General features: G+C 39.7%; 1 protein-coding gene across 2 annotated transcripts in view; it reads right to left on the bottom strand.

Annotated features, from left to right (window-relative positions):
- The window catches only part of IQCM (IQ motif containing M), a 486,330-nt gene that overhangs the window by 392,246 nt on the left and 68,258 nt on the right, over nucleotides 1–25,826 (bottom strand). For both annotated transcript variants that reach the window (XM_070474777.1, XM_070474778.1), the window contains exons 3-5: nucleotides 17,241–17,316; nucleotides 5,207–5,289; nucleotides 2,446–2,713 (exon numbers count right to left, since the gene is read on the bottom strand). In XM_070474777.1, coding sequence (XP_070330878.1) covers nucleotides 2,446–2,713; nucleotides 5,207–5,289; nucleotides 17,241–17,268 — 379 coding nt within the window. In that variant the 5' untranslated portion in view covers nucleotides 17,269–17,316. The remainder of the gene's footprint in view (nucleotides 1–2,445; nucleotides 2,714–5,206; nucleotides 5,290–17,240; nucleotides 17,317–25,826) is intronic.

The raw sequence follows: 25,826 nt of genomic DNA, 5'->3' as shown, positions 1-25,826 counted from the left end.
TGGTACCACTAAGCCCATGAATCCCACAGCCCTTCTCTATGTCTGATGTTCCACCTTACTGTTGACCAAACCTAGATAACTCTACTTCTCAAATAGGTCTAAAATCTCTCCCCTCACTTCTATCCCCAGTGCCACTAATGTAATACAAGTCATCCTTGCTTATGGGAATTACTGTCTCCTCACTGGTCTCTGTGCCTTCAAAATTCACCCCACCTCACCTCCACTGCCACGGTATGTTCTCAAATGCAAATGTGATCACTGCAACTGTTCTGTAAAACATCTGAATTACTTTCAGGTTAAATTTCAGTGTTCTGCTGTTCTCTAATTCCCCAAGCCTCATATCAGTTATTTAAAATTATTTTAGTTCCCTCAAGTACACTATCATCACTTTCTCGGATATTCATTATGATGTAGATGCTTGACTCTCATGGTACCTTTCTTCCTTCTTGAGTTAACACTTATTCAGCCTTCAAAATTTATCAGGCTTTAAATCTCCTGGGAATCCATCCCTATTACTAAATCTGAATCAGGTATTTTTCCAATTGACTTCAAAACAGTAGCGCTTGTTTTTATTACAGTCGGTCACACTATACTATAATCACCTATTTATCCTCCTCCATCCAACTGCACACAAATTATATAAATGAAATTTGAAATTCTTGAGGGCAAGTAACATCTTTTATCTCTATATCTCTCCCATAATAAATAAATGTTGGTTGAACAATGCATGAACCCCACAATGGTTCACGTATGGCAGTGATCCCCAACATCAATCTTCAGTCTTAACCTGGTTCTTTCTAAGTAGCTCCATTTTCAACTTCCAACTGTTTATCTCCCAGTACATGTCTACTGAACAGGTCTACAACTGAATTGATCATCTTTCCCATTCCTGTCTCCACCTGCCCTAAGTCTGCTTCTCCCTCTGAATTCCCTTAATGATACCTGTTGAGTTTTCCCGTTTAGAAACCTAAGTATCTTTCTTTGGGAATTCTTTGGTTAAACAAATTGGTGACAGGCAGGTTAAAAACATTAAACAGATTTCCTTCCTGTAGTATTTCTTAGAGCTCTCAATATATTAATCTTCAATATGAATCTCCAAGAAGTAAATGCATTTTTCAAACTTATCTAACCAAAGAACCCTTGTGTCAAGGTGACTCATTCATGACTAGTGTTCTGAATACTACCCTGAGAAACACCGCAATAAATCCCTCCTGGACACTTCATGCTTCACTGCTGCCCTACTTTAGGCATCTCTTACATGGACCATCTCTTTCCGGGCAGCCTCCTCTCTTCTCTCTCTGCCACCATTCTCCCCACAGGCTGCACTGCCACTTTTATTTTTCTTGACAGAGAGTAGTCACACCTCACTCTTTCCCCATCTCCCAGCTTTGATATCATCATTGGCTCTCGAATACACATGGGTCAACTCCTGGGTCTGCTATTATCACCACATCAAAGCCTCGTCTCACCCATTTCCGCAACTTCATTTCTTACCAAATCTCTCCTTCCCCAAGACATATCACTTTCTTTTGTCCTTTAGCTCTTCCACTGTTCCAAATGGCCTCTCCTGTTCCTACTTACCTTTAATGAACGTCTCCTTAAAACCCATTTCTAACGAGGTCTCGTCTGAGAAATGTTCCCTCTGGCATCTGGCTGGTTACTTCTCAGTTTCTCCGTAATCCCTTGCACCAACTGGATAACAGCAGTTGTCCGAATGCACAGAAGAAATTACCCAAGTATGTGTCCCCACCACTACTCTCTGAGCCTTTGAAGCTGTGTGTTTCCAACTCCTGACACCTGAAGCCGTGTGTTTCCATCTCCTGACACCTGGCACAGGGCAGGCACTCATTGAGTGAAAAAATTCAAATGAATGAATAACATAGTAAGCAATAACAAAAGAGGGAAACGTAGATGAAGTTGTGAAAGTTTATAACTAGAAATGTATTTTGAGAGGTCATTTATTCTGGCCAGGAAAACACATTAGGTCTCAGAAAACAGTATTACTCTGCTTAAATAGACCACCAGTTTCCACTTGACTGAAATCCTGACAAAGAAGAAACCTTTACCACAATAGGTCCTAAAGGAAACTCCTTTTATGGTCTTGGGGTAACACCCTCATGAATAGCTCACCTACCCTAGCGACCCCGCTCAACAACAGACCCCAGAGCCATGAGCCCCTGCCTGCTCTAGGAACTGTGCTGATTGGAAGAAGTGGCCAACCGATTCTGCTCCTCTGCATTCCTCTTTCCATGAGGATGCCTTCTTTTCACCTTCTGGTGGCTCCCAGAGGTTAGCAGCTCTTTCAGTCATGCCTCCCTGCCTTCACTGCTAGCATTTAAAATGTGGAGTTTTGTTTGAATGTAGAAATTTCATTATAAGCACACCATAAGCAAATAATTCTGCCTGAGGGCTTGCTGAACTTCTTTGCTCCACCAAAAAACTTACCTTTCACAACTAGATCTATAGGCTCCTTGTGTTTTGTTTTTATACTAAAAATGTGTGGCTCATTGAAAGCAGTCCATTGTGGCAGCTCCTCAGAAGGTCCACTTTTGGAACGGTCCTTGGGAAAACAAATCCTTTTGTATGCTGCCTGAAGTTCTTGGACCACATCAAGTGTTTCCTTTTTTTTGATCTCCAAAGGTATGAATTTGGTAGATTTTGGTTTCTGATGTTTATTTCTGAAGACATTTATAGAAGTACCTGGAACTTTACTCTATAAACAAAAATAAATTTAATTAAATTTAACTATATAAAACTAGGTAATAAATTTGGTAATAAATTAAGAAAATTATATCCACTAAATATATTTTACAAAGTACTTTACTGTATAAGACATTTACTTAAAGCACATGACAATAGTCACATAAAGTAGATGTTATCTTTCATAGTTCTCTAAAAGCCCTTACAAGCATAAATGTTATATTCAACTTAAAATATATATATAAATTTTAAAATAGTGATGCTTTCCTCAAATGTGATATTTTCTAATACAGCTTTAAGGTCAATTTTAAAATAGAAGTTTTCAAATAGACAAATAAGAATTCATTTTCAACCATCTTTGGAGAATCTTCAAATGTCGAAAAAAAAATGGTAACATCCTCAAAATTCTCTGTTGAATCAGAAATAACTGCTTATACATGGAGATAGGTTCTCAAGAAAAGCATATTACTAATTGGATATGTATTTTAGATCCTTCCAATCACTTAATTGCTTACTAATTTTGACTACCTTGAGCAATAGAAAATAATATAGTCCTAGGTCTCTGATAGGCAGTTATCCAAACAATTATAATTGCTCTAGTCTAGTAATTCTCTAGCCCATAGATAGAGCTACAGCTCTTCTTCTCCCTACAAGAAAAGGTTTAGACAAAGTAAACAGATGCCAACTCAAAATGCCAATAAGGAGGTTTCAGTACACTGGTATTACATTTTACCAAGCAACCAGATATTGTCCCGTTATTATTAGATAAAATTCTAAAAGTAGGTGAAGATTCTAAGGCACAGCTATCTAACTCTGAAGAGTGTAAACTTTTCATCTCACATGCCTACTACTGAAATCCATATAATTTATAAGTACTTCTAACTGATTAGAGGCAAAAACTAGTAAGCAATGTTAACAATGCTGATTACAAGATTAAAACCACCTATGGTCAGTCTCAGCCTATAGGACCATTCAAAACAAGCACGTGTAAAAATTATAACCCTTCATGTACTGGCTATTTTAAATGATGCTGCAATGAACATTGAGGGTCCATGTGTCCTTTGGAATTATGGTTTTCTTGGGGTATATGCTCTGTAGTGGAGTTGCTAGGTCATATGGTAGCAACCTAAATGTCCATTGATAGATGAATGGATAAAGATGTGATACATATGTACAATGGAATATTACTTAGTCATAAAAGGAACAATATTGGGTCATTTATAGAGACATGGATGGAACTAGAATCTGTCATACAGAGAAAAGTAAGTCAGGAAGAGGTAAATATATAATGCATAAACGTGTAATCTAGGGAAATGGTACAGATGAATGTATTTTCAGGACAGGAGCACCCTAGAAGTACAGAACGGATAGGTGGACGCAGAGTAGATGAGGAGGAATAAGCTGGGAGATTAGGACTGATGTGTGTGCGCTGCCTCGTGTGAAACAGAGAGCTGGTCAGAACGTGCTCTGTAGCGCAGGGGCTCAGCCTGCAGCTCTGTGGTGACCAAAGTGGGGGTGGGATGGAGAAGCTCAAGAAGGAGGGGATATATGTACACATATAGCTGACTCACTCTATCATGCAGCAGAAGCACAATTTATTTTTTTTTTTAATTTTTTTTAATTTTTATTAGTTGGAGGCTAATTACTTTACATCATTACAGTAGTTTTTGTTATACATTGATATAATCCTCTTCCCCCTCAACAGGAAACATGGAAAAAGTAATAATCTTTATTTAAAAGTATGGGGGTTTTTTTTCTTTAAAAAAACATTCAAAAGAGAGAGCAGTGCGGCACACAGGAAACCATCCTAAGATCTCCTTCTCTCACCTGTCTCCCCAAAGGGCCATCTGCCACCGCAGCCGCTGCTCCCCAAAGGCCCCATCTCCCCTCTGCGTGCTCTCCTCCAAAACTTCATCCTGTACCCTCGTCTCCTATCTCTTTGCCACCCCTTTCCCTTTCATCCCTTCCCACCAGTCTATGCCATTAAGCAATTACTTATCGAGCCAGGCACAAGGCTCGCTGCTAGGGATGCAACGTTCAAAAAAGACAGCTACTGCCCTCAAGGAACAACCAGACTGGCACACAGCCCTGACACAAAGTGGCGTGGGAGAAGATACAGGTGAGTGTGCATGCTGGCGGCGCACGAGGGCTGCATCTCACAGTGTGTTTTCTAGTTTAGCCTCATCTAACAGTGTTTAAAGCGGGATCTTTACTTGAGATACTTAATCCAAAAATTTTCACTGTAATTCAACAACAGAAAACATTAAAAATTAAGTTAAATGTACAAATTGAACATATATGTAATTAAATAACCTGTAGAGCTGAAAAATCTTTTATTTTTAAAGGCAATCTGAAATCAATTTTTACAGCTAGTAAGGATTTCATTTTTCCTTCTGTTCGAAATCTATTAGGGTTCATGTAATCATTTGGAATAATTGTTGTAGTATACAGAAATTGTTATTAGTTTCCTGAAAAATATGATGTTAGTTAAGTTCAAAACACTAACCTCATTTATTTTCTTATAATGTTGAGCAATGAGAGTTTTTGCTTCTTGAAAAAAATCTTGCTTGGGAATCTCTAATTTAGAATCTGAAATAGAAACAGAGAAATGGTTTACTTTTATAATGTAATTAATGTACTTTCTTAACCAAAAATGGCAAAACTACGAAATTGAAATTTAGAAAGTTATGAATCTTGCAGGATATTATAAATGTGAATTATATAAGTGGATGTTATAAGAGAATGCAAAAAAAGTTAATGTAATGTTCCTTTAATGTAATACTTTACTTAAATTAGCTTACAATGGTCAGAATGTTAGATTATCCTAAGTCCAGGGAGACCAAATAAAACACACAGAATTGAAATCTCCTTTAGCTCTGAAAGCTTTTAAATATAGAAGACACAAATGATTTGAATATGAAAATTATTAGTAAGTCTGTCCTAGTTTCTATACCTGATAACTAATTAATATGACTGTACATTTCTTCAAGAGTATTTACCTTATCACTTGATAACATTATAACTGCAAAATAAAACTCAAAAGTTTAAGTTAATTTAGTAGAAGTAGCACTGAAATAAAAAATACATGTACCTACAGGTCGGTAGCATTATAATGATAACTATTTTCCTAAAACTCTTATTCATTTTACCCAGAGCTATGTACAGAATTCTATAGCATGTACATAAAATATATCATCTTAACTTAGTCTTGTCTAAGATTTCACCCTTATATATTTCCTTTATTGTTAGCTGATTTTGATGTTTATGAGTGTTTTTTGGCTTTCTTCTCTTACCCTGGACACAGCAAAATTTCAATATATTACTTATCAAATCAGCTTTTCAGTCTTTCCAGTATGCTCCCCATTTCTTTAACTATATACCTCCTTTAAGTAACCTTAGTATCAAGATTTTCTCTCTCTTCTTTTCACCTACTCAAATTTTAAGCATTTTGAAACGCCATCTTCATGCAGATCAAAACCATAATAAGATATTATCTTAGTCTGTGTGGGCTGATACAACAAAGTATCAAAGACTGGGTAGCTTGTAAACAACAGAAATTTATTTCTCTCCATTATGGAGGCTGGAAGTCCAAGATCAGGATGGCAGCATGGTCAGGGAAGGGCCCTGTTCCCGGTCAGACATCTACTCGTATCCTTACATGGTAGAAGGGAGTAGGAAGGTCTCCAGGGCCTCTTTTATATAAGCACTCATAATGACCTAATCACCTCCCACCAAAGACCTCAACCCCTAATACCAACATCACATTGTGCATTAGGATTTCAACATGAATTTTAGGGGAACACAAATATTGAGACCATAGCAGATACCACCACATGCTCACCAGTATGGCTAAAATTAAAAAGACTGGTAACAGCCAATGTTGATGAGGCAGTGGACCTACTGGAACCTCACATGTCATCGGTGGAAATACAAAATAGGATAAATAGTTTGGAAAAGCTATGGCAATTTCTTATAAAACCTAATATACACCTTCCCTGCAACTGAGCAATCCCACTCCTAGGTATTTTCCAGAGAATGAACCATATATTTACAAAAGACTTGTACAAGAATGCTCATAGCAGCTATAGTCATAATAGACTCAAATTGGAAATAGCCAGATGGGGATCAACAAGAGAGCAGCAGACAAACTGGTATATCATACAATGAAATACTACTTAGCAACAAAAAAAAAGATCAAACTACTGACAGACATCACAACACGAATGAATCTCAAAATCGTTGTTATATAAGCAAAAACATTACGTCAAAAAAGCAAATACTATATGGTTCTATTTAAATAAAGTTCTAGTGGAAGTATAGCTAATATATAGGAGAAAAACCCAGAACAGTGATCTTCAAGACTCACTGAGAAGGGACACGAAGGAAATTTCCAGGGAGATGACAATGTTCTATATCTTGATACACAGTAGATTACACAGGTACAGTATCATAACTCAATGAATATATATTAAGATCTCTGCTTTTCATTGTTGTACGTTTTACATGAAAAGAAAACTATTTAAAAATATTGAATTCTGACTAAGGCTATGTATGTTGCTTGATAGATAAATATGTGATAAATCAAATAATGTAAAATATGAATGGTGAGCACTGGGTTGTAGGCCTATGATTTAAAATTCTTTCAAGCTTGCTATATGTTTGAAAATTTCATAATGAAACATTGGAGTAAACTCTTCATTCCTTCACAAAATTTCCCCTTGTTTTTCACCATGCAGGCTCGTGGGCCACTGGCCACTGTTACTTTGGGGCAGTGATATCCTGAGGAGGGAGATCCAAGCAGTGAATGGGAGAACAGCTAGACTCTTAACCCACCTAAACAGTGCTGGGTTAGGAGAGAAAGCATCGACTAAGATACCCCATCACTGGGACGAGGCTGTCACTCTGCAGGCATTCCAGAAAGGCATCTCCCCTTGCTCCCTATCTTCTCCCCTCCATCTCCTCTTACCCATGGAAAGTATGTAAAGTCATCGCCAAATCTGAACCTCCCTGTGCTCCCCACATTTGCCACTGTATCTGCTCACATTCAGGGCTACCTACATATTTCTAAGGACAATGATTGATGGATTTTTTTTTTCTTCTCTGCAAAAGTAGTTGTCAAGACTTCATACACACACTTGTGAAGAAGTGGACATCCTCTTCGAATAAACTGGAACACAAAGTCACATGTAAATCACAAAATGGTTCATTTAAATGTCACCATCCAAAGTCATAGGATGCACTGTCCTCACATAGAAGAGATAGGAGTTAAGGAATTAAAACTGCCTCTTACACCAAGTTTCAACTGAAATTTATTTTGAAGGGGTTTCTAACCAGACCACTTGGTTCCATCAAAGGCAGTGATCTGTTCCAAGGTGTGACTCCACAAACTCCTTTTTTTCTCAAGACAATCTTTCCTCCTTTAATTTCCTTCCTCTAACTAATCAAAACTCCCCTACAACTACTTATAATTACAATACTGTCATGTGTCACACGTGACAAACAATATTCATTTATTAACATGTAAAACGATTAAGTCATTAGTTTTTGGTGAAAATGTATATTCATAAAAGCCATTGCATTTTCATTCCACATAAGACCTTAGAGATGACCTCATCTTCATTTTCAGGGAAAGCTCTGAGACACAGGAGGCCAAACGCCTTCTAAAGTCAGTCATGCTGGAAGCCCACAGGCGCTGGTCCCCAGAATCGCTTGCTGCTTTTTGGGTTGGGTTTTGTTTTGTTTTTTAACACATCTGCTACTTTTCCTAATTTCCCACAGTCCTTGTGAGTTCTGGAGACTCCTTTGAGGTATGGCTGGTCACCCTAGTGGAGTACTCACATTTCATTGACATTTTCTGCTAAAACTGAGTATATACATCCACCCAAAACTGATATGTTGAAACTTAATGCCCAATGTGATCGTATTAGGAGGTGGGGCTTTTGATAAGTGATTAGGCCATGAGAGTGGAGCCTCATGAGTGAGGTCAGTGCCCAGAGAGCTAGATAGCCCCCTTCCACCATGTGAGTGTTATGGTGAGAAGACATCCATTAATGAGGGGGCAGGCCTGCACCAAACCTCAAATCTGCTGATGCCATGATCATGGACTTCCCACCCTCCAGAACCACGAGAAATAACTTTCTATTATTTATAAGCCACCCGCATTATGATATTTTGCTACGGCATCCTGAACAGATTGAGACACTTGCATTTCAAGCCAGCAGTCATTTTGCCCCTCTTGTAATATGCTGAGAGGGCCATTCTGTTTTCCCTTTCATGACTAAAAGTTACCTTTGACAGAGGAACTTAAATTCCCAAGGCAGCATTTTGCTCCTCGCTGGGCTCTCTGTTGACCAGTGCGTTCAGTATTCACCATCAGAACAAGCCCTGGAATTTTCCTAAAGGGGCAGAGAAGGGCAGCCAGCACCAGACGAGAATGACTCTACACAGATCTAGAGGTGGTCCTACCGGAGATATGGGCACCTTGACTCCAAATGAGCAGTCCTGGGCCCTCACTGTCATCTAAGGTCCTGAGGCAACTGTTATAATCTTCTCACATTACTAAAAAGTAGCCTTTGAAACAAAGAGTTAAATATTGAAGGCATCACAAGACAAGTCATATCTCAAGGCCTCAGAAGAGACAAAGATAGTGTGTTCTTTATTTTTATAATATTCAAGGATAAGTATATGTTCAACAAATGAATCTAAAATTGCAAGAAATTAAACAACTTGGATGTTAAGAATTCATCCAGTTAATAATCTTTGAGGCTTTTGTTTCTTTGTTCACAAAGGGATAAGTATGTAAGCATGCAGCTTTTATAAGTTCAAGTGTGCATTATAACTTCAATTATTAAAAGGGAGCTGTCAAGGTCTCCTCCCTCTCTGTTAAAAAAAAAGTCTGTCTTTAAAGCTCTATTTGCAAATACATATCCACAGCATATAAAATGATTTTTAAGAGCTCTCATTCCTGAGTTGTACTATTTTGCTGTGAATTTCAATTTGTTCATGAACTATATTTTATTGTCCTTAAACCTTCATTTTCTCATTTGTGAAATAGAGATAATAATAACAATACATATTGCACAGAATTGTTTTGGAGATTACATTGGACTGGGTTACAAAGTATTTTGCACAGGGCCTGACACATAATAAACTTTCAAATGTGATCAATTATTATTACTGTAGTTATAGTTGTATCATTTACTATCATTGGGCTAAATTTTACCCAACAGTGTTTATATAATTAATTTAATTAATCAATCCTCATTACTTCAATAGCACAAAGATAAATTTCAACTTTCTAAATTAGTTTGAAAAAATCTGGTTTTATTATAGTTCTTTTTATCCAAAACTAATTCATGAATAGGTTTGCAAATAATGAAATCTCTTCATACTTTGGTTTCAAGTTACTAAATCCCCAAAATGCAATAAAAAGTCATTATAAGCAATAACAAATATTTTATGATAAAGTTCATGAAGAGGTTGAAATAGTCATACTAAACTGATCTAAAACATGAGTGTAAATATTAATATCACCATAAAGAAAGAAAATGAATCTCTAATGCCAAGAGATTTCACTAGCCTAAAATATTTTCTTACACTTATTTTATATTTTTTAAACTCACTCTTCATATATCACCAGTTTAATGTTATTGTGATTAATAGTTCACAGAACTTCAGATTTCTCTCAATGCTTTATAGAGTCTGAACAGTTGCTCCAGTTAATCTCTGAAGTGAAGACACCAGAAGAAGATATAATTATGGAAACTATGACAGGGAATGAGCCACTGGCCATCTCTTGATTGTAATCGTTAAGCAAGTGTTTCCTGCATCCAGAAACACCTGGGGACAAACAAACATGTGTTTCTTATCATAACAAAATAGCTGCCCTTAATAACAGGATTCCCATTATTTTCTACAAACAGGCTGCATTCTTCAGAGACTTCACAACAGATTACTAGGAAGGTTGCCTGCACAAAGGTGTATGGCCACATGTCTAAGGCCCCCGTGCTTACGTGGTCAGAGTCAGTGTCTGAACGCCTGTGCATGATTTCACAGGTGTTAAAAAAGCAACAAGGAAGCAAAGGAAGAAGGGTGAATGCCAAAGAACTGATGCTTTCAGACTGTGGTGCTAGTGAAGACTCGAGAATCTTCAAGGGACAGCAAGGAGATCAAACCAGTCAATCCTAAAGGAAATCAACCTTGAATACTCATTGGAAGCACTGGTGCTGAAGCTCCAATACTTTGACCACCTGATGCAAAGAGCTGACTCATTGGAAAAGACCCTGATGCAGGGAAAGACTGAGGGCAGGAGAAGGTGACAGAAGATGAGATGGTTGAATGGCATCACCGACTGAATGGACATGAGTTTGAGCAAACTACGGGAGATGATGAAGGACAGGGAAGCCTGGCATGCTACAGACTATGGGGTCGCAAAGACTCAGACACGACTCAGTGACTGAACAAAAACAAAAAAGCGCTAACACATTCAATGATGAAGAAGGAAATAGCAACCCACTCCAGTATTCCGGCCTGGAGAGCCCATGGAAAGAGGAGCCTGGAGGGCTACAGTCTCAGTTCCGTTCAATTCAGTCACTCAGTCGTGTCCGGTCTTTGCCACCCCATGAATCACAGCACGCCAGGCCTCCCTGTCCATCACCAACTCCTGGAGTTTACTCAAACTCACATCCATCGAGTCGGTGATGCCATCCAGCCATTTCATCCTCTGTCGTCCCCTTCTACACCTACCCCAATCCCTCCCAGCATCAGGGTCTTTTCCAACTCTTCACATGAGGTGGCCTAAGTATTGGAGTTTCAGCTTCAGCATCAGTCCTTCCAATGAACACCCAGGACTGATCTCCTTTAGGATGGACTGGTTGGTTCTCCTTGCAGTCCCAGGGACTCTCAAGAGTCTTCTCCAACACTACAGTTCAAAAGCATCAATTTTTTGGTGCTCAGCTTTCGTCACAGTCCAACTCTCACATCCATACATGACCACTGGAAAAACCACAGCCTTGACCAGATGGACCTTTGTTGGCAAAGTAATGTCTCTGCTTTTTACTATGCTGTCTAGGTTAGTCATAACTTTCCTTCCAAGGAGTAAGCATCTTTTAATTTCATGGCTGCAGTCACCATCTGCAGTGATTTTGGAGCCTCAAAAAATAAAGTCTGTCACTGTTTCCACTGTTTCTGCATCTATTTGCCATGAAGTGATGGGACCAGATGCCATGATATTAGTTTTCTGAATGTTGAGCTTTAAGCCAACTTTTTCACTCTCCTCTTTCACTTTCATCAAGAGGCTTTTTAGTTCCTCTTCACTTTCTGCCATAAGGGTGATGTCATCTGCATATCTGAGGTTATTGATATTTCTCCCAGCAGTCTTGATTTCAGCTTGTGCTTCTTCCAGCCCAGGGTTTCTCATGATGTACTCTGCATAGAAGTTAAATAAGCAGGGTGACAATATACAGCCTTGACATACTCCTTTTCCTATTTGGAACCAGTCTGTTGTTCCATGTTCAGTTCTAACTGTTGCTTCCTGACCTGCATATAAGTTTCTCAAGAGGTGGGTCAGGTGGTCTGGTATTCCTATCTCTTTCAGAATTTTCCACAGTTTATTGTGATCCACACAGTCAAAGGCTTTGGCATAGTCAATAAAGCAGAAACAGATGTTTTTCTGGAACTCTCTTGCTTTTTTGATGATCCAGTGGATGCTGGCAATTTGATCTCTGGTTTCTCTGCCTTTTCTAAATCCAGCTTGAACATCTGGAAGTTCACTGTTCATGTATTGCTGAAGCCTGGCTTGGAGAATTTTGAGCATTATTTTACTAGCATGTGAGATGAGTGCAACTGTGCGATAGTTTGAGCATTCTTTGGGATTGCCTTTCTTTGGGGTTCGAATGAAACCTGACCTTTTCCAGCCCTGTGACCACTGCTGAGTTTTCCAAATTTGCTGGAATATTGAGTGCAGCACTTTCACAGCATCATTTTTCAGGATTTGAAATAGCTCAACTGGAATTCATCACCTCCACTAATACACAGTTCTGTGTATTCTTGCCACCTCTTCTTAATATCTTCTGCTTCTGTTAGGTCCATACCATTTCTGTCCTTTATCGAACCCATCTTTGCATGAAATGTTCCCTTGGTATCTCTTAATTTTCTTGAAGAGATCTCTAGTCTTTCCCATTCTGTTGTTTTCCTCTAGTTCTTTGCATTGATTGCTGAGGAAGGCTTTCTTATCTCTCCTTGCTATTCTTTGGAACTCTGAACTTTGGAACCCATTCAAATGGGTATATCTTTCCTTTTCTCCTTTGCCTTTCACTACTCTTCTTTTCACAGCTATTTGTAAGGCCTCCTCAGACAACCATTTGCGGCTACACAGTTGCAGGAGGGCTGAGAGGAGCTACTTCATGTTTAAGGTCAGGAGGGGCAGCCATGAGGAGATACTCCTCGTCCAAGGTAAGAAGCAGCAGCTGTGCTTTGCTGGAGCAGCCGTGAAGAGATACCCCATGTCCAAGGTAAGAGAAACCCAAGTAAGATGGTAGGTGTTGCGAGAGGGCATCAAAGGGCAGAAACACTGAAACCATAATCACAGACAGCTAACCAATCTTGTCACATGGACCACAGTCTTGTCTAACTCAATGAAACTAAGCCATGCCATGTGGGGCCACCCAAGATGGACGGGTCATGGTGGAGAGGTCTGACAGAATGTGGTCCACTGGAGAAGGGAATGGCAAACCACTTCAGTGTTCTTGCCTTGAGAACCCCAAGAACAGTATGAAAAGGCAAAATGATAGGATATTGAAAGAGGAACTCCCCAGGTTGGTAGGTGCCCAATATGCCACTGGAGATCAGTGGAGAAATAACTCCAGAAAGGATGGAGCCAAAGCAAAAAAAATACACAGTTGTGGATGGGACCGGTGATAGAAGCAAGGTCCAATGCTGTGCAATATTGCATAGGAACCTGGAATGTTAGGTCCATGAATCAAGGCAAATTGGAAGTGGTCAAACAGGAGATGGCAAGAGTGAATGTTGACATTCTAGGAATCAGGAAACTAAAATGGACTGGAATGGGTGAATTTAACTGAGATGATCATTATATCTACTACTGTGGGCAGGAATCCCTTAGAAGAAATGGAGTAGCCATCATGGTCAACAAAAGAGTCCGAAATGCAGTACTTGGATGCAATCTCAAAAATGACAGAATGATCTCTGTTTGTTTCCAAGGCAATAGCATTCAATATCACGGTAATCCAAGCCTATGCCCCAACCAGTAATGCTGAAGAAGCTGAAGTTGAATGGTTCTATGAAGACCTACAAGACCTTTTAGCACTAACACCCAAAAAAGATGTCCTTTTCATTATAGGGAACTAGAACACAAAAGTAGGAAGTCAAGAAACACCTGGTGTAACAGGCAAATTTGGCCTTGGAGTACAGAATGAAGCAGGGCAAAGGCTAATAGAGTTATGCCAAGAGAACACACTGATCATAGCAAACACCCTCTTCCAACAATACAAGAGAAGACTCTACACATGGACATCACCAGATGGTCAACACCGAAATCAGATTGATTATATTCTTTGCAGCCAAAGATGAAGAAGCTCTATACAGTCAGCAGAAACAAGACCTGGAGCTGACTGTGTCTCAGATCATGAACTCCTTATTGCCAAATTCAGACTTAAATTGAAGAAAGTAGGGAAAACCACTAGACCATTCAGGTATGACCTAAACCAAATCCCTTATGACTATACAGTGGAAGTGAGAAATAGATTTAAGAGACTAGATCTGATAGACAGAGAACCTGATGAACTATGGATGGAGGTTCATGACATTGTACAGGAGACAGGGATTAAGACCATCCCCATGGAAAAGAAATGCAAAAAACAAGGAGGCGGGGGCTACAGTCTATAGGGTCCCAAAGAGTTGGACATGACAGAAGCAACTTAGCACACATATTCAATGAGACTCAGTTCAGTATATATTTTCTAAGCATCTACTAAGTCCTAAGTGCTGTTTTGGTGCTAAATGCATTGAAATAAATAAGACAACTTAGTATCCCAGCCTTCCAGGGTCTTAGAGCCTAACACCAGAAAAAAATTGTAAATGAGTATCATGACATTTAGTATCATACTATCACAGAGGCCAACATACATCACTAACACCTGCTATTGCCAGTTTACTCAGTATGAATTTCCCTTTAAAGATATAAGGTTTTTCACATTGTATTATTATAGGTAAGATTTAAAACAGGAACTATCCCAAGAGAAATAACACAATGAATCAAATCCAGACTCAGGCAGCAGTTTTAAAGTTGTGCTTCATCAATTTCACTGCCTTGGGGGTTCCTCTTTACTCAGAGCAGCTTAGGTTTTATCTGTTTTACATATCTAATCTCTTCCTAAGTTTTATTTTGTAGGAAAAAATTCCTTGGCTAAAAATAACAAACACACAGCAAACAATTACAAAACAAACAAAGGGTTGGGGGACCAGAGAAACTTAGGAGAGGGAGAGGGAAGCTAGAACTAGGAGCCTTTAACTAGCTCTTGCGCAGAGCTGTAGAAACTAGAAATTGAAGAAATGCCCTGAGAGACACCTCCAATAAAATAGTTTACATTAAACTCCATGACTTTTAAGTGAAGAAAACAAAATTTATTTCTAATTTCTTTTGAGAAAGAATCTTAAAACCAAGCAAAATCTAAATTTCAAGTGGCATGTGGCTTCTCATCACCTAAAATCTACATTCAACAATTTTTTCCACAACCCATACTGCATGAAGACTCAACTTCTCAATTTTAACATAAAGGCATCTGTTGTCTCTTACACATACAAGGTTACTCACTTCCCCAATTATATTCTCCTTAAACAAAGTGTCTTATTCTCTTTGCAACAATAAATGATTAATAACTTTCTTATGTACCTCAGGGAGACTTTACAATTTACCCCTCCCCCCCAAAAAAAATCACTACAGTAGTATTTCTCAGACTGGGGTTAGGTTGCTAAGAAGATATAGGGGAATTCCAAGCTCATAGAAACAAGACTTCAAATCTAATTTAAGTAATTATGGGCATGACCCAAAGACAAAATGAAGTTCAAGAACATTCCTCCTCCATTTCCTGGATCATCCTCCCTTTCTGTCCTTTCCATCTTGAAAAATGTGCTGTATATCCAAATAGGAAGAAAGTAAAAGTGATTCACACTGCACTCTATATTTGTAACCCTGGACAGATGTCAGCTGGCCTGTATCATAGACTGCCTGGGTCACAGGAGCCAAGTGAAGGTAATAACAGAACAGAACATCTTAATCATCCCAGCTCTATGTTCAGCACCAAACATTTCTCAATCAGCCCACATAAGCCTAAATTTAAGATTACTTGAAATGTTGCCAAGTCCAGTGGTGGTTTAGTGGCTAAGTGTCTGACTCTTGAGACCCCATGGACTGCAGCCCACCAGGCTCCTCTGTCCATTGGAATTTTAGGTAAGAATACTGGAGTTGGTTGGCATTTTCTTCTCCAGGGATATTCCCCACCCAGGTATCGAACCCAGGTCTCTTGCATTGCAGGTAGATTCTTTACCAACTGAGCTACCAAAGCCAAATCTAGAGCAGCTCTAAATGAAGTATATTGTGTACCCCATTTCTAATTTAAAATTTTCTAGTAGTCACATTTTGAAAAGTGAAAAGAAATGAAATTAATTTTAATAACAGGTAATAACTGTTATAGGATATTTTCAATAAAACATACAAACACTATCATTTCAACATTAATCAATATTAAAAATTAACAAAATATTTTACATTCCTTTTCTTGTTCTGTCTTTAAAATCCTATAAGTATGTTGCACTTACATACATCTTAATTCAGATACCAAATTTATATCAGAAATACTTTATCTCTCGGTCAAGGCAATGGCACCCCACTCCAGGACTCTTGCCTGGAAAATCCCATGGATGGAGGAGCCTTGTAGGCTGCGGTCCATGGGGTCGCTAAGAGTTGGACACGACTGAGCAACTTCACTTTCACTTCTCACTTTTATGCATTGGAGAAGGAATGGCAACCCACTCCAATGCTCTTGCCTGGAGAATCCCAGGGATAGTGGAGCCTGGTGGGCTGCCATCTATGGGGTCGCACAGAGTCAGACACGACTGAAGTGACTTAGCAGCAGCAACTTTATCTCTATTTATAAAATGTCCACTTAAAAAAATAGACTCACATGCTCAAGTTGTTCCAAACGTGCTTAAAAGTGTTCCAATAACTGAATTATCAGGTTTTATATTGAAAGTAAAATGAATTAAAATTAAATACTCAGTTCCTTACTTTGACTAGCCACATTTCAAGCAGTTAATAGCCATACATGACTACTGAAGACCACATCAGACAGCATACTCAGTTAAGAGTTGCTCTACGTCTCTCAAAAGTCGGTTATATTCAAATAAAGGGAATGAGATGGATTCTTACAGGTTTGCCAATAAAGTTAGCACTCTGAGAGTTTGTAACTAATACAGTTGTTCTGCGCCGGTCACTGAGTTGTTAGGTAAGCACTGATACTCACTTTCCGCTTTGCCGGGTGCAGCTGCCATGGTGGGCAGCTGTGGGGCCCTTCTCTTTTGATCGTGAGCCTCCAATCCCTAAACACAATGACATAAAGTAACTCAGTGATGATGAATACTTATTTTTAGCTATTTTTTGTATTCATTCATGAACAGGATGTATGAACAAAATTTTTAGCACATCACTCCTCTACTCAATACCTTCCCTTCCCAAAGACAGTATTAAAACATCTAGCATTGAGTAGGGCTCTGGATTTTATCAAGTGCTTGTATACATAGTTCCTCCCTGGTTTCAAACAACCCCAGAAGAACTCTTGTCCCGCTTTCAGCAGAGTTGGCACCTGGAGCTCAGTGAAGTGAAATACCCTGTCAGTGAAAAATTACTCAGTGGTAGTATAGAACTCAAAGTCAGATCTTTGGGCCCAAGTTCTTAGGCAGGCCCACCTGATTTCTCACAATTTTGAAACTAATATCAAGATAATACTTAGCACATAACTTACACATTCTCGCCTTGAGCTTACACACTCGAGCTGAGGTTTATGCTAGTTTTCCACTCAAAATGTCCTGTTCTCACATCTGTGTTTATTTATAGCCTACCCATTCTTAAAGCATAGATTTGAATCCTATCTCCAGCCTCTAACTATCTGTTCCTCCCTTAAATTCGGCAGTTACGTTGTCCATGCCTCTCACTTGAAATGTATCATAGGCTTCTGTGTAAGGAGCTAAAAAGTCAGAGTAATAGATGTAAATGAAGTCCATAAATAGATATAAATTAGACTCCTACTGCATTGCATCAAACTACACTTTATACCAAAGTTACTCAACCCAAGATGACAATGGCCTGGAAAGAGGGGAGTGTTGTTGTTTGGTCGCTCAGTCATGTCTGACACTTTGCAACCCCACAGACTGTAGCCCACCAGTCTCCTCTGTCCTGGGATTTCCTAGGCAGGAACACTGAAGTGGGTTGTCATTTACTTCTCCAGGGGATCTTCGCAACCCAGGGATGGAACCCATGTCTCCGCATTAGCAAGTGGACTCTTTACCACTGAGCCACAGAGTGGGGCCTAGGCATCTATATTTTTTAACATTTCCCCAAAGATTGAAATGTTCAGATGGAGGAGTGAACCCCTGCCTTGTTCCTTGGACTTCATGGTTGCAAGCTGAGTGCATCACATTCTGGATGCTCAGTGAAGGGCTGATTAATGGGGTGACTGAACTGAGCTGTCTTCTTACATTTGAAATTGTCCTTTTCTTCCAAAGGATTTCCCTGGTAGCTCAGATGGTAAAGAAACTGCCTACAATGTAGGAGAGCTGGGTTCAATCCCTGGATCAGGAAGATCCCCTGGAGAAGGAAATGGTAACCCACTCCAGTATTCTTGTCTGGAAAATCCCATGGACAGAGGAGTCTGGTGGGCTACAGTCCATGGGGTCTCAAAAAGTGGGACACAACTGACTCACTAACACTTTCACTTCACTTCCAAAGGATTATCCAAGATGCATCACTGTTGCCCCTACAGCCAGAAAGTCAGTTCCATCAAGGCACACTACTTTGTGCTCACATGACTTTAGAATTAGAGTAGGAATATTAAAATAGGAAATATTACTGGAAAATAAAAATAGGAAGAGTAAATGCTTTATGGAACTCCATGGAGATGCTTGTTGCCAAACTCTAAGTGTAATTGCTCAGGTAGCTGACTAGACCATAAACTGCAGTGAAATATTTGAAATTTGTTAAATAACTGGGGGATTATTTGAGTAAATCTGTCAACCAGCTTTACCTTATGGTAGTCATGACTCTGTAGTCACACGCTCTTAGATAAAAGGCGACCACACTTTTCCTTTGGCTTCTACCCAGAGGGGAAAAACTACTGGAGTTACAGTTTTAAAATGACAAATCTGGAACATCCAAAAATAATTAATTCTCAAATATTCAGCCTTATATCATGGGCAAGAGCAAAGAATATGTACCTCATTTGCCTAGTTCTACAAATGACTGGGTTAAATTAAAACACTGCACCTCACTTAGCAATTAACAATCGGAACTCATCCTCTGCTCTGGCTTAAGTACTGCCTTCTCTGCATCTAAATATAAGTTGAAAACAAAGGTGTTTCGCACTCCGTCATTTTCTTGCTTTAATCTCCATAGGAGTGGACTCTTCTCCGAGGCAGCTGGCTCCTCCACCTAATTCACTGTGCCAGCAGTGTCAGCCTGCATTAAATTGGCTGGCAAGCAAGATGCCCCACTGTCCTCTTAATGCAGAAAACCAGCCAAGCATCCTAAGAGGTGCTGGCATGCTAATGTCCCCTCAAGAAAAGGTGATGGCGGATGGCTCTGAGTCAGGAGCTGGGGGCAGAAGAAGGCCCTGGAGGATGGAACTGCTTAAAGATAAGCACACTGACACAGAATATCAGCAGAGAGGTCCCTCTCCACTGGAAGTCCCCAGCAGACAGTTAAGAATTGCTGAGTCCAGGCTGATGCATTGATCAATCACAAAGTGCAGATTGAGTGTCTGAGTTGTGCAAGGAGCACGTTATCTATTTTGGAAGAAAAGACAAAAGCCTAAGTCAATTTTTTAAATAAAATGCAAACAACTATATGTAAGATGTCATAAGAAAGTCTGTGAGCTTTGTGAACTAAGTGGGATAAACCCGTGGGCACCAGCAGTTTGCATGAAGGTGAGATCACTGAAGGCTGAGGAAGGAGCCAGAAAAGGCTACAGAGAGACTTGAGCTGCGTCTGGAAGGGTGGGTGCAGAGCTAACAGTGAAACAGTGAGTATCTGGTCTAGCACAAGCATCAGCCCGTTAGAACTGGCTGCTGACCAGCATTCCCCTGTGGTAACACCAGTCCTGCATGGGTCAGGCTGGCCCACTTAGAGGAACAGAGGAGCCGGCGGGTGAGAGACCGAGCAAAAGCAAACGAACCTAAGTGAGAATGTGTGTGATTTGGGAAACAGCAAGTAGTAGGTGTGTCTGATTTAAGTAAAAGGCTAAATGTTGTGCTGCTGAACTGGGAGAGTATCGCTGACATATATGCACTACTGTGTGTGAAAACACAGCTGGTGGGAAGCTGGCATAAAGCACAAGAAGCTCAGGTGGGCGCTCCGTGATGGCCTAGAGGGGCCGGGTGGGGAAGGTGGGAAGGAGGCCTAAGAGCGAGGGGATATATGTATACATATTTGATTACTTCATTGTACAGCAGAAAGTGACACAACATTGTAAAGCAATTACACTCCAATAATAAAATAAATTTTAAAAAAAATTTTAATGTTATGCTGCAGAAATGGGCAACCAAATTTGTGAAGAGGGTACTGACATAGTTGATATTCTGGAATTTAACTCCCATAAAGGCAAGGATTTGGTCTTTTTCCCTGCTCTATTCTCAGTGCCTTAATGAAAGCCTGGCATGTAGAAGGATTTCAAAAAATACTTGAAATCTCCCTTACTTACAGAATGGGAAGAAATATTTGCAAACCATACATCTGGTAACAGGTTAATATCCAAAATAGATAAATAATTCATACAACTTAATAGCAAAAAAAGACAACTCACTCAACTAAAAAATGGGCAAAGGGCCTAAACAGACGTTTCCCCAAAGAAGATACACGAAAGGCCACCGAGTACATCATAAGATGTGCAACACCACTAGTCATTAGGGAAATGCACATTAAAATCACTGTGAGATGTCACCTTAGAATGGCCATATCAAAAATACCTTATGGATGTGGAGAAAAGGGACCTCTGCAGTTGTTCAGAGGGATTGTAAATTGGTAGAGCCACTGTGGAAAATAGTATGGAGACCCCTCAAAAAAGTAAAACTACCATATGATCCAGCAGTTCCATTTCTGGGACTACAGCTAAAGGAAATAAAAACATTAATTCAAAAAGATATTTGCACCCCCATGTTCACAGCAGCACTATTTGTAATAGCCTACACAGGGAAGCAACCTAAGTGTCCATCAATGAATGAATGGATAAAGAAGTTATAAATAGTGAAATTTTATTCAGTCATAAAAACGAATAAACCATTTGTGACACAGATGAACCTTAAAGGCATTATGCCAAGTGAAACAAGTCAGGCAGAGAAAGAGAAATACCATATGATTTTATTTACATGTATATGAAATTTTAAACAAAAATTTGCAGAAAAATAGAGATCAGACTTGTGGTTACCAAATGCTGGTGGTAATAGAAGGAATGAGACAGGGGATTGAAGGAAGGTGGTAAAAGGTATAAACTTCCAATTATAAGATAAATAAGTACGGGATACAAGGTACAACATGATTATAGCTAATTTTTGTAGAATATGGGCTTCCCAAATGACTCAGTGGCAAAGAATCTGTCTGCCCTTGCAGAAGATGCAGGAGACATGGGTTCAACCCCTGGGTTGGGAAGATCCCCTGGAGGGGAAATGGCAACCCACTCCAGTATCACTGCCTGGAAAACCCCGGGGACAGAGGAGTCTGGCAGGCTGCAGTGCATGGCGTCGCAAACAGTCATATACAGTTTGTACACACCAGGGCACACACTTTGTAGAATATATAGGAAAGTTATTACAAGAGTAAACCCTGAGAGTTCTCATCACAAGGAGAATTTTTCCCTGTGTTTCTTTTTTTTTTTTTTTTTTTTAATCTACAAGAGAAGACAGATGTGAGTGGAACCTATTATGGTCATCATTTCACAGTATATGTGAATGAAATCATTATAGTACATGCCTTAAACTTATACAGAGATGTATGTCAATTACTTCTGAATAAAACTGGCAAATAAACAAAAATTTGTGAAATGAGTAACTATGACAACAACATGCTAGACAGGGATGCCCCACCTTCCTATGTCTCCTTGAGCCTATCTGTGATACAACTTAAGACTCTCATAAATCAGGTTACAGGGATGCCAAGGATTTCTAATTCCATTTCTATATAGATATAAGGCAAACAGAAAGAGCAATGGTGTTTCCCTACCTTATCTCCTTAGCTTGTCCTTCCAAAGATAGAGCTTATGACTTTATTGTGATAGCCTATATAATTATTTTGTTGTTGTTGTTTAGTCATTAAGTCGTGTCCGACTCTTTTGTGACCTCATGGACTGTGGCCCACCAGGCTCCTCTGTCCATGGAATTTTCCAGACAAGAATACTGGAGTGGGCAGGCTTTTCCTTCTCCAAGGGATCTTCCAGACCCAGAGATCAAACCCACATCTCTTGCACTGCAGGAGGATTCTTCACCACTGAGCCACTGGGGAAGCCCATAATTACGTATCCTGGTGGGTGAAACACTGCCCTACGGTACTCAGTAGGACTTAGGGAAACAGGTTTAGAGATTTACGTGGATAGTCCCAGCAGTTGATATAAGAATGAAAGAGAGAAAATTTCCGTTTTCAACCCCCAATTTTGTCTCCACTGGCCCTCCATCCAAATCCTCGCTGTCAAGCACATGTTGACTCTCTGCCCTCTTCTCCATACAGAAATTGTCCCTATATCCACCCAGTTGCTTAAGCCATAAAACTTTTGATTCCTCCTTGTGCTTTTACCTTACATATCCAATCCATCAGGTTTTCTACATTGTAACTTCAAAATACATCTCCCCATCTCCCCCCTCTCCCAGCCACCCTCTGTCAAATATGCTGGCAGCAAACAGCAGGAATGAGAAAAGAGGAAGGAGAGCTGGCAAAGAAAACAAGAAAAAGTCCTAACTATTAATAGGTCCAATGTAACAAGGCCAATATTAGGCACCTACAGTGGATAAAACGGTATACCAGAGAGTAGGAGAATAAAAAATTCATAATTACTTAAATAAAACTATGAACCAAATTAGTCAGAAGGCCATAAGATGAGTTGGAAAGGAAATACTCTATGAATTCATGATCATGAATATCAGACAATCTGGGATCCCAGGGACGCATACAACAGCAGGAAGCATGTGAAGTAACACTCCTTTCCTGGCACAAACCCGCCCTCTGCTTCTCTAATTAACTTGGATTAATATATTTCTCAGAGTCAGGAAGTGGGAAGGAAGAGGACATAACTGACTTATTAGGATCTTACTGCAGCTGATGCAAACATCAGAGTCTTGGACCATTAGAGAGAGAGCAAACTTGGATTTCAGTCCTTACTATTCCTTGGTGGTATGTGGCCTCCATCAAACCACTGAACCTCACCAACTCCACCGTCTTGTCCAGAAGTGAAGGATTTTAAATAGACACACCATTTTACATTTATTCTCCACGTCTGTGTCTCTATGCTTTGTAAATAAGAGTGGCTATACCATTTTTTTTTCAGATTTCACATATATGTATTAATATATGATATTTGTTTTTCTCTTTCTGACTCACTTCACTCTCTATGACAGCCTCTAATGGGGAAAGTGGGGGTGGGATGAATTGGGAGATTGGGATTGACATATACACGCTATTGATCCTGAGCCATATCCAATAAGCAATGGAGTTTTTCTGTAATCTTAGGGTTTCAGTCTAGAGAATTACAAAGTATAAAATAGGGCTTCCCAGGTGGTGCTAGTGGTAAAGAAACCTTCTGCCAATGCAGGAGACATAACTCAGGTTCATTCCATGGGTTGGGAAGATCCCCTGGAAGAGGGCATCGCAATCCACCCCAGTACGCTTGCCTGGAGAATCCCATGGACAGAGGAGCCTGGCAGGCCACAGTCCACAGGATCACAAAGAGTCAGACGTGACTGAAGCAAGTGAGTACACACACGTAAAATAGATAACTAATGAGAACCTACTGCAGAGCTTAGCAAACTCTCTCCTCAGTGCTCTGTGGTGACCTAAATCTGAAGGAAATTCAAAGAAGAGGAGATATACGTATATGTATAGCTGATTCACTTTGCTATACAGCAGAAACTAACACAAGATTGTAAAGCAACTATACTCCGATTTTAAAAGTTTTAAATAAAGTCAAAAAATAAAATAAAAATAGATACACAATTTTAAAAGAGTAGCTTCAACCTATGTTTGAAGGAACTCTTTCTGAGGCCAATGAGGACAACAGAGGAAAGCCTAGCTGTCCTCATGGAAGAGGGTCTCAGAGCCTCTCTGGGTAGAGGCCCTGTCACTGCACCCACCCCGACCCCAGCACTCCAGGATTCAAGAAGCCCAGTCAATGATTTCACAGATGTCTTCTGCCTGTAGGACTCAGCTGTTTCATAAACAGACATCATGTTATACTTCCATGTGGGCTTACCAACACAGACACTAATTAAGAGACCCCAAATATCCTGGCTTTACATAAAATATTTCTTTACAAAAGAAAGCTATTAATTTCACTGAAGTTCTCAAGTCATTAAAAAGACGCTAAACTGAGAAGACTCTCATAATGTTTTCAAATATCTTTTTCCCTAAAATATAGTAATTGTTTCAACTTTTGCCTCCATGTGTAAAAGAAAACTGGTCCTTCTGAGCCATATCCAATAAACTATGGTGTTTTTCTGTAATTTTAGGCTTTTAACCTAGATAATTACAAAGTAGGATTTGGCAATACATGAAAACATACATAGAGTGTCACTGAGAGTCAACACCCGCAGGAGACAATGGGCTGGAGAGGGAGAAGAAGACTGTGGCTCCATGATGGTGAAGTGAAGTAACTTTGTGGGGTGGGGGGGACAATGTCACATGGAGCCACTCCCAGAAAGGACAAATTGAGACACGCTGGGCTTACCTGGTAACTCCAATGGTAAAGAGTCTGCCTGCACTGAAGGAGACCTGGGTTCGATCCCGGGGTCAGGAAGATCCCCCTGGAGAAGGGCATGCCTACCCACCCCAGTATTCTTGCTGGAGCATTCTATGGACAGAGGAGGTGGGCTACGGTCCATGGGATCACAAAGTCAGACACGCCTGAGCGACTAACACACACAAATACCCAGGAGGACACGCTGGGAGAGCAGCATCGATATATTCACACCACCACATGTAAAATAGAGAGCCGGAGGGAAGCCGCTGTATGGAACAGGGTGCTCAGCCTGGCGCTCTGTGGCGACGCAGAGGGGCAGGATGGAGCAAGGAGCTTCCAGGGGAGAGGACACATGTCTACATACGGTTGAGTCACAACTGTTGTACAGCAGAAACTAACACACATTGTTAAGCAATTATACTCCAATAAAAATAAACTTAAAAATAATTTTAATGAGATCAACTACTAGAGGGAACTGAAAGTTTGAATTTTAGTCCCTGTGTCTTCTAAAATCATAAGCACAAGCAAAATGTATACAATATATATTTTGCAAATCAATGAAAAAGACAAATCTAACGTGAAAGTAAGCAAGCAATTGTAATAGACTCTTTACAAATGGAATTTCCCAGTAGGAAATCAGCATGTTAAAAAAAATGTTTCAAAGTCATCACTCATCAAGGAAACATGAAGCACAGCCACAACCACCACATACCCAAACAAATAGCTTTAACAAAATGCTAAGGTTTGACAAGAATATATAGAAATATTCATACACTACCTGTCAGAGCATAAATTGGTAATCTTTAGAAAACTATTGGGCAATATCTTCAAAATCTAAATTTGTACCTAAGTGAGACCCAGCCCTCCCACACCCAACAGAAATACTTTTTAATGTATACAGAA

Source organism: Odocoileus virginianus, chromosome 12, assembly GCF_023699985.2.
Source record: "Odocoileus virginianus isolate 20LAN1187 ecotype Illinois chromosome 12, Ovbor_1.2, whole genome shotgun sequence".
NCBI classification, from domain to species: domain Eukaryota; kingdom Metazoa; phylum Chordata; class Mammalia; order Artiodactyla; family Cervidae; genus Odocoileus; species Odocoileus virginianus.
The sequence above is the reverse complement of the archived record's forward strand: the minus strand, read 5'-3'. Positions and strand labels throughout refer to the sequence as shown.